This window comes from Saccostrea cucullata, unplaced genomic scaffold (assembly GCF_032062105.1).
Source record: "Saccostrea cucullata isolate Sc308-1 unplaced genomic scaffold, CSIRO_AGI_Scuc_v1 ctg195, whole genome shotgun sequence".
In the NCBI taxonomy this organism is placed as follows: Eukaryota; Metazoa; Mollusca; class Bivalvia; order Ostreida; family Ostreidae; genus Saccostrea; species Saccostrea cuccullata.
Genome location: NW_026927071.1, coordinates 265,790 through 276,149, shown reverse-complemented (window position 1 = coordinate 276,149; position 10,360 = coordinate 265,790). Strand labels below are relative to the sequence as shown.

General features: G+C 32.1%; 1 protein-coding gene across 1 annotated transcript; it reads right to left on the bottom strand.

The window, feature by feature from the left end:
• Window positions 1-356: 356 nt before the first annotated feature.
• On the bottom strand, window positions 357-8,072 carry LOC134273391 (uncharacterized). Its single transcript, XM_062755591.1, has 5 exons — window positions 7,889-8,072; window positions 3,326-6,275; window positions 2,975-3,139; window positions 2,001-2,146; window positions 357-577 (listed from the first exon to the last, which is right to left on the bottom strand). Exons 2-4 carry the CDS (start codon window positions 6,273-6,275, stop codon window positions 2,004-2,006), a joined length of 3,258 nt encoding a protein of 1,085 aa, XP_062611575.1. The 5' UTR covers window positions 7,889-8,072; the 3' UTR covers window positions 357-577; window positions 2,001-2,003.
• Window positions 8,073-10,360: the final 2,288 nt, after the last annotated feature.

Here is a 10,360-nt window from a genome sequence, read left to right as displayed (position 1 = left end):
TCAAGCAGTTTTATGTCAGTTTCAGAGTACTTGTGTGTAACAATCACAATGTATTTTAACAAAATGATTTTGCAAAATTTTAATAAGTATTACTGGCATTTTATTCAAACGTTTTAATATTTTTCCAACACTTCCCAATGTTCATGAAACCATTTCTAATATAATTTTTTAACCTAATCTTATTTCTTCAGATTATGGAAATGGAAAGAAATACATTTTATCCATTATACATACTCCCTTAAACGAACAAGATCAATAAACCTATTGTCGTTATTATTTATGAGCAATACAATTATGAATATGCAAGATATCATATAAATAGTGACGATTCTCATAAGTGAACACAATCTTATATAAACAATGTCTACGTTAAACACAGATAAAAAAAATTATATAAACTATCAAAATATATACATATGTACAACAATTAAATAAATTATCACAACAGCTTTTAATTTCACTGAATGTTTATCCCCTATTAATTTGGCCATTTGTATGGATTGCCCATATTTGGGGCTGGCCAGCTCATTCTTCTTCTCAAACACTGGGTTTTTCACCGGATAGATCGAAACAGTTCCTAAAAAAATAAATCCGGTAAATACACAAAAGTAAAAAAAATAAGAGGGGTATAGATCTAATAAAACATGCATTTCAAATTTTTATAAAGTTCAAGTGTAATACAAAATCGAAAGCTTAAAAAACGCTTAAAAGGTATGAAAGTTTTATCTAAATTTAATTAAATAATAATGCAAATAAATGATTCAAAATGCCACCGTTTATCATTCACGTGTTATGAAATTAAATTAATTTAAATGAAGGATGAAAATCCGACAAATTTAATAGCAGGGTATATATATAAACCTTCATTACAACAATGCATTTAGTGTATTAAGGCCGTAATTAATATTGTTACGAGGTGTTAATCATATTTAAGATTCCTGTCACAAAACGAAATTGACGAACCTTGCTGCAGAGGTTAATTGGTGTGTCAAATGTCTCACGGAAAGAGAAATAAAAAATCTATTTCTGTTTTCACTTATATAGAAATAAATGTGAGACCTTCGCTTCTTCGGAAATTACATTTGCATATTACTGACTTCGTATAATCATAATTAATTCAAAGTAATAATGAGAGGTTTTTTAAATGGCAGGATGAATAGGAAACGTGTATGACAGAAATTCTCTTTAAAATTCAAAAATGCAGATTTTTCTGCTGGAATTAAATTTTAAAAAATAATAATACATTTATACAATTTAAAAAACCAAAAGACAAGGGAGCAGAGATGCATACCTATATTTAATTTTCTTTTAAGACCTATATTTTGATTTGTTTATTGCTTGAAGTAAATGTTTTAGTTTGAGCTCGGCCAGTTTTATCAAATAATGTGATATTATGAAGAGCATAAAACACAAACTTGACGTTAGATAAATAGCACCAGTACGAATACAGAGCGTTTTATGGGTGCATGTTTAAATCCAAAAAGTGTTTTATTAACGTATCTAAAATGCCTCATTTTCTCATATTTTTTTTCAATTAACAGGATATATTTCAATGTAAAAAAAAAATATAAAAACTCAATTAAACATATCTTTATTTCGATTTTTTTAATTGATTTTTTTTTTGGGGGGGGGGGGGGGGGTTAATCAATATATACATTAAGAACCACCAAAAATTGAAGAAAAAAAAAGATTCAGTTACGGTCCTTTTTGTGCGATAATATTACTCAAAATTTCAATTTCAAACTTTTTCCCGATGTATGCAATGTTATATACATATTTTTTTTTTTAAATCTAGAAATACTGGTACTCTCCTATCTTTATCCTAAAACTTTTTTTTTTTTTTTTCATAAAAGTAATTTTAAATTGGTGATGTTTGGGTGAAAAAAAACTTCGTGATGAATTAATTTCGTATTTGAAAATGCGACATGCATGTGCTACTATGCTTTTGAAATACGTAGTTATTGTATTCACAGCTATATTTCTGAATAGCGTTGCCATACCTTTCAGAGCCCTGGCCAGTCACACCGGCATTTCTGCTCGTTAAAGTGTAAGTTAGCCGGACAGTCCAGCAGTTTTCCTGTCCGCGTTTCCTGTATACTATGCGCATACTGACTCTTATTAGCTGGATTTACTATATAGGGACAAGCTGAAAATGCATAAAAAGAAACCTTTCTTAAACCTGAATATGAAATTTACATATTCAATGTGGAAAAATTAAGTGCATTACATGTATTTCTTCACCATTTTCAGTTGTAATGAAAGGCTAAAGTAGACATTTTAAAAAATTATTTTACAAATACGCAATACCAGAAAATTAATTATGTTGATGACACGCCCCAGTATGTTTTCAAATATTGAAATATAATTGACATAAACTTTCAACTTTTTTAACTTAACATTCAGAACACGATCTTTAAACGTTCAATTTACCAAATATGTCCAATGAAAAAAATTATTAAATAAAGTACAGACACGATGTGATTAATAGTTTTGCAATTAAAATAAACGTTTTAGGTAACCTTTTGATGTTATTCTTTTCGTGGCAGGAATACAATGTTCAGACAGAAGTCACAAACATGTGATTTACAAGGTTCAAACATTAACCTTTCTTACTACCATCAGAATTGAATTTTACAATTACATTTGTATTCAAAGAATGTCACTAATAGTGGATTCAAGGAATTAGATTAAAGACCAATGAAGTTTTTGTGATTAAAATCATTGCTTATGTTTTGAATTTTAATTATCAGATATTACCAAACACTGTGAAATGGTTTAATTTAAGTAAAGGGATAAAATTTATTCAAAAAATATCAAAGGGAACAAAATCGTATAAACGAAATATTTTTTAAAGAAATCCGAAATCACACCTTAATTTTAGAAGTATAATCATTATCCCGATCTTCCCGAATTAATAAAGAAAAATAAAACTTGTTTTTACTCAGATATCAATACGATTAACAAAGTTTCTTACAGTTTGTGTTTGAACTGCTTTGTGGCACTGGCCAATCGCAGCGACATCTATCGATACGAAAATCAAGTCCTGCTGGGCATTTTGATGTAAAACGGCCCGCCCTTGCTTCTGCCTGGCTCATGGCGTACTCGTTTCTGTTGAATGGGTTGACTTCATAAGCGCAAGCTGTATGAAATATATACAAGAAATTAAAATGAATTATTCCCTTTTTTCTCTGAGTATTCTGTCCTACTACTACAATGTAAGTTAACCACTATTAACTCAAATTCATGATATGTTTAGGCATTACAGCTGTACATGTGCACATAAAGAATAAAGTAAGACTGGATATTTTCAATAATTTTATGTTACCTCGTCCTGTAGACATTCGGAACACCTCTGGGGCTTTTGTGAACATTCTCTGCATACTGGGTGCCTGGGCTGCTAAAGAGGATGTTGTATGCAAATTCTTTTTCTGACCAACAAGAGGAATAGTTGTCGTTTCGTAGTAATTATAGTTTATTGGAATTTCTATAATAGGTATGGTGTTTGTCACCCTCGAAATCTGGACAATATCCGGCGACAGGCCTTTTATTGGCTTGATATCTAGAATGTTAACACCAGCCAATGAATATCCACTTTGAACAGGATTTTCAATGTTCAACATTTGTATATTTGGATTGGCAATTATTTCTTTAGGAATATTGAATGAGGTGTCTATTATTTGAGTTTCCTGAGGATTGGTTTTTGCTGCGTTGTTGATGATGTTATATTGACCATTGTGTTGCAGCTCTGAGGCAAAATGTGATTTGGGATTCTCCATCTGATAGATACTTTTTGCTGACTGTTGTTTTGGATCAGCCATTGTTTTCGTCTGACCCAGTGAATTAATTACTTTTTGATGCAGTCGTCCAGCGGAGGGTATTTCATTCATTTGATTGTAATGTCTGGCTTCTATTTTATCATTTCTTAAATTATATTCAGCTCTAAGTGATTCTGGCTTTTGTGTATGTTGATTCTTGAATATGGAATTAGCAGAGTGAATCTGAGCTCTTTTGACGTTTGCTGATTGTGGAATGTGTTCAATCGACTTGTGGAAGTATTCGGCTCGAGATGGTGGCATTTTAACAATATTATACGGCACTTCATTTTGTACAGCATATTGCGTTTGTACTTGTTGTGTTCCTTGTTTCATAATTTGTTCTACTGACTGGCCTTGAGGAAGTTGAGAGGCATGTTGACTCTGCATGATTCTTCCTTGAGAACCCAGGAAACTTGGGTTGGACAGTGAGCTACTCGAGGATAAGCTTGGGGTTTTCTGTGTTTGTTTATTACGTTGTTCAGTTGCTTGTGCGTGTCCTTGGTGTTCTGTTTGATGTTGCTGTTGGTGAACTCCTTGGGCGAAGGTGGTGGGGGTCTTATCCTGCAATCGTGAATGACGAGGCTGTGTATTAAAGCCTTGTAATTTGTTCATAACTGATGCTTTCATATCTCTAGGATGTTGCTGATTGGTTTTACCCTGAGTATTAGGAGTATTAACCATAGACTTTTCAGGAATTTTCTGCATCGCATTCACATCCTTTGATACTATAAAGTTGTTTCTGACCGCATTTGATTGATGATTGTTTCCGTTCTGTTTTTGCAATGATGCGGATGAATGAATATTTGAGAGTTGATGGTTACTTTGCAATAATTTACTTTCACCGTGTGTTGTGAAGGCATCTTGTTTATGAAAATGACCATGGTGTTGCAGCATCTCTTTGGTTTTGTGTGTTCTCTGGACATCTGATGGCGTTTTCTCCTGAGTTTGTAAAGTGTGACTGTTCCATCCTTGCTGATTGTTTGAGTTTTCGGGATTTGGATTTGAAAGGGATCCCATTCTTAGTCCATTATTTTGGAAGTCAGGAATTTGATGTGATTCTTTCTTAAATGGTTGTTGAACATTTGATTCATATAGATTATTAGCCCCATGCATTTGTTCCATATTTGTGTGCCACATTTGATTATCAGCATTTCGTCCTGCATTGTTTCCAAAGTTATTCAATGAATGAGCACCTTGCTGGCTACTACTAAGTATGATGTCTGTAATTGCTTCAGGATCTGTCACGACATGGGTATGCTCACTTTTCGATATTTGTGGTGCGTTAATACTTGATAATGAGGAGCTTTGCTTCTTAAGTTGTCTTTGCTGGTTATGTTTCTGTTGACGATGCCATTGTGCGTTACTGTACCGATCCCTGCTTAACTTTCTATTTCTCTCTATTACTGAGGTCTCGTGATGGTTGACAATGATATCAGATGGTGGTTCTTCCTTTGTTACAATATGGCCACCGACCACAGCACCATTGGTTGGGTTCACCATTGAGTACTTATCTAGGGGTGGTTTCGTCGGTGCTTCTGTGTGAAGGTGAGAAGTAATAGGTACACTAAAACTTTTCGTGGTGTCGTATACACCTTGTTGGATACTTTGCTTCCACGCAGTCACTGGGGATTCAGTGGTCGCGATTACTCCAAATAACAAGCTATCCAGTGTTGTTTTCTTTTGTTCGAGCCTCGTATTCATGTGTATATTGCTTGAATCAGGCGAAGGCATTTCTGCTTTTGGAGTTGGTCTTTTCAGCGGTGTCGGAGACTTTGTGAAAGATTTACCAGTAAATCGGTATGCAATATTTTTCTGGCCTGGTTTGAATATGTTATTGCCACTCATGAACCGAATTTGTTGTGGTTTTACAAGCCGTTGTTTTCTTTTATTTTCAGAGACGATTTCTTTTTGTTCTTGGGGTAAATTACTCTTTTGTTCCTTCACAATCTTTTGTCTGTTGACAGCTTTTTTAATTGTCGGTTGATCCACAGTAAAGGCTCTTTCCTGCTTTGTGACATCAATTTGAGTCGATAAAGAACCTTTTCTAGGTGGAGAAGTTTTCTCCGACTGTGTCTGAATACTTTCAACGACGATTTTATTGTCCGTGGGTAATGGCCGTTGTTCGGGGTTATTTGGAACTTCTGTGTACACAACAGTAGGAATTGGCTCGTTCGGATATAACTCCGCTTGAAGTTGTTCGGGTACTTGCTGAATATCATGAAAATTATTGTCAAAATTTGATAACGAGGATAAAGAGGTGAGTGTTTTCTGTTGCTTAAATAAACCATTGTCAACAACAACTGCGGCCCTTTGTGTGTTGCCTCTTTCGAATGAGGGGCTGCTGAGGGATCCCAGGGAACCAGAGCTTTGATCGGCAGTAAAGATTCCTGGGTGAGCTGTTTTGACGAATCCAGCAGGAGACAGGAGGGAGAGGACAAAAAGTACTGCCCGAAAAGCCATCTAGAAACATATAAAATATAAAATGTTAAATCAATGTTTGCGTTTGGAACAAAATTTTAATTAATCTCGCAATTTACAGAGCGCTTTAGACGTGAAGAAGTGCAGCAAACCCATCATTCTAGAAAATTAAATAACAATGCCCAATGCCTAAAGCATAAAAAGGGCCTTCTAGAAAAGACAAATATGTAACATGGAAGGAACTGTCTACAATATCAATTAAAATAAACAGTGATAAAAGGTAAATGTGTGTGTGTATTGTTGGCTCTCGAATACGGATATATAAGATATAAAATTCTAGAATTTTTTTAAATCAAGTATGTTTTTATCACATTTTTTTCACATAATTCACTCTAAGTCATTAGAATTTATCACGGACTCTGTCAAAATTGCCAGAAAGAATGCATTTTGCTAGAAGATCTAAAATTCAAACGTGAATGTTTGATCTTTAAATGTCATTTTATTTTTATTCCAATGTTTTTACACACGCATATGCATGTTAAACGAAATAAATGCCAGATAAATTGAAATTATGACAATAAAAGACAACATATTTCTTCTGATTATACAAGATAACTTAATTTAATTGCTAATTCTATTATAATATCTTAGTGAGCATTGGAAGTGATTTATTCTGACGTTTTCTAACTTTTTATTTCTAATGAAAAAAAATTGCAAAATTTTATCAGGTTAAAAAGTTTTTTAGCTCCATCATTAAAATTATTTACCGATTTTTTACAGTTTTTTTCTAAAACATTAGAAAATATAAATAAAAGTCTGTCAGATCAAATCTGATAAATGTAGGATGACAATGTCACATATTTCTTCTTTAAATTAACTTAACTCTCAGATTATTTATCAAAATCAGACGTTAAAGTATATCTTGTGATTAATTTTAAAAACCATTTAAAGGATATTCATTTTACATACATGTATATCTGAACGAAGAGGCTGTATTTACTAAAATAGGATTTACCTTTTAAAAAACAACGCAAAAAAACTGAGATTTATTGGAGTGTCTCGGATCTGTTTACCTGTATATAAGTACCTCCAACACAGGCATGTTTTTGCCTTAAATATTTGACATAAAAACGTCAAATTGTCAAGAACATTATAAAAAATTTCCCGTTTTCATATAATACGTTTTTTAACATAATCATTCAGGTAATTTCTTTTACTTAATTAATAAAGATTTATAGAAACATTTAAGAAAAGTTAAAGGTACAATAAAACATTCTTTTTAAGAATTTCAAATTTTACATCTTAAAAGCGGGATTGTTTTTAAAAAATGAATACATGTATATTCATTTAAAAATTTTGTACAATGATTTTAATGTATTTAAGCCACTTAGTCATTTTATAAAAAAAAAAATTGACTTGCAATGAATACCTAATATTCCAATTGATTACTTATATTATTTTTCTTTGGCTTTTTTCTGTCTATCAAAAATGTTCTGCAAATAGCAATAACTTTTACAGTCACTTTAAAAAGGCTTTCATTTCCAGGCAATGTCAAATTGTCTTAATTTTCTAATTGAATTTGTTTCGTTTAAACAAAAACGAGAAGGAAAGAAAAAGTTAACATTAGTGAATGGATATGAGAGGGGAATACTCACCTTGGTGCGAAAGCTGGATAACAACTGTTAAAAAATAATTAATTCCAAAAGATTAATTATGATTCTTTAATAATATAATTCCTTTAAATTAATTGGTCACATAAAATGCCCCCGAGCAGCTCAGGCAAATGGCATATGTCCATATCTTAGCATAATGTGACAAAATAAAATCCTAAAAACACGTCCGAATGGCATAACATAAAATGGAGAATTTGTCAAACCCGTTTCTCATAGTCATAATGTAATTTATGCAAAATATAAATAAAATCCCATAACAAACAAGAAAATACTGATCAATAAAACGTGAAAGTGTTGTGGTCTATAGTCTACAATTATTTTTAATTTTCAATCTTGCATAAATGCATATCTAATCCATCTTAAGAACACACGCACAATCTGAAGCTTATTTCATTAACTGAGATTGATAACAATTATGCCGATGTCTCTCTGGAAAGTAACAAAAACACCGTTTAGACACATACCTTGCATAGTCTTTCAACTTAAGAGTTCCGTGTATTTATTTGTTTCTGTCTAGAAGATGAAGATTTAAATTTTTTAATGATACCGTTGTTAATTTTGTGATGCAATGTCCAAAATTCGATAAATAGACTTTGGTGAATAAAGTCAAAGATTGATAATTTTACATAGATTTTAAAGAATTTTCACTCCAATGTTCGTATAATTCTTTTAATCAATTTTCTCCGTACAGAAAAATTAACCATGATCAATAAAACGTGAAAGTGATAGCTGTTTTTTGGTAAAAACTATATTTTCAGTCAAAATACAATTTATCGATAATAAGCATGTCAAATCATTTCTAAGGCAGAGTGAGGTCTCTTGAATCGTTCTACAATTGTGCAACGATATCGTCAATTAAATTTAAGAACACATATCCATATCAAGGATTTTAAAGCACTTTAATAAAGGTAATATTTTTCCGCTAATTTCATTAAACGATGTCCGATCCATGAGATTGAAAACTCGATTTTTGAGGATATTTTCTAAATAAAGGGCATATAATTGTGTCCCAATTTGATATTTTAATCACAAACTAAATGTTAAACTCCATTTTGATAATTTTCCGTCGGTAACGATATCTTGTTGAAGTACAAGGGTAAAAACACTATGCTTAAACAGTTAAGGAGAAATACATCGACAAATATGGAGAGGAACAAGTTATATACCAAAGGCATTGGTTATTTCACATTTAAGAAGCGAATAATTATCATTATTCTTTATTTATGAGAGTACCGTATTTTGAGTAGGCTTGAAAAATTATGAAGTTCTTAATGTTTGCGTATACATTATCTACATAAGAAATGACTCAGATCAGGAACTTGAACATTTTTCGTGCTTTGCAAAGTAACCTTCTTACAGGCGGACTGAGTCGCAATGATTAAAAGTAATTACTTATAGATGCTAAACTGCAAGCCTTGTTATGCATATAAATTACATTTAAATCACGAAAACTCATAGAATGATAATATGATTATATGCCCCCTCAATGCCGTGACAACACCACCTCTATAAGTGTAGTTTCGGAGGTGAAATGTCATCGTGCTGAAAGCTGCGTAGGAAATGGTAACTAGAAAATTAAGAAAGTTAGGATGAGGTATCACAGAAGGCTTTTAAAATCACCACTTTACAATAAACCAGTGCAGTATTTATTGTTTGACATCATAGGTACGACATATTCTAATAAAGGCATTATACAGTGTAAAATAGACACTTAAATGTGTGATTATCAAATATAAATAGTTTCCACGTTTTTCTGTTAACAGTAAAGCAACTTATTTTCAACCTCAGCATATTAATTTTTACTTCAAGTTTTCTTCAATCAAATCCATTGAAAATTCATTACAGTGCTCAAGGACATGAAAGAGGTTGACTGCTATTAAAATGTTTTAAAAGATTATTTCTATATATAAGATTTTACACTATAATATTACCAAAGAAAATCTAATCTAAGATTCCAGGACTCTCTCGTGATCCCGTACTCTGTGCACTACCGTTTCCTCAGGTCCTAGTACCATCTTGTTCTTGGATTTGTTAAAGTGTTTTCTGTCATATTGATTAACCTTTTTTCAATGCTCCAATGCTTATTCATGTCGGTTCTCCACACTGCATTCTAGTATCTAAAAGAGTTGATAGGAGCCTCCAATTTGTTCTTAGAACAACATTTGCACTTAAAACGCATTTGTATCATCTTATCTCGCCTTCAAGAAAAAGAACACGTTTATGATATATTAGAAGTCATAGTAGAATTTACAGATTGAACAGGAAAATCAAACCTTTATTACTTTATTAATGACAAGATTAATTTTAAGGCGATGTCATTCTAATTCTCCAGTTATTTAATTGGTCTATCTACACTGTAAAACAAATGTACCATAACAAATCTTGTAGTTAACTACTTCCTCAATCAATTCTATACTACTAACTTTTGTTTTCTATTAGTGTATGACTATGACA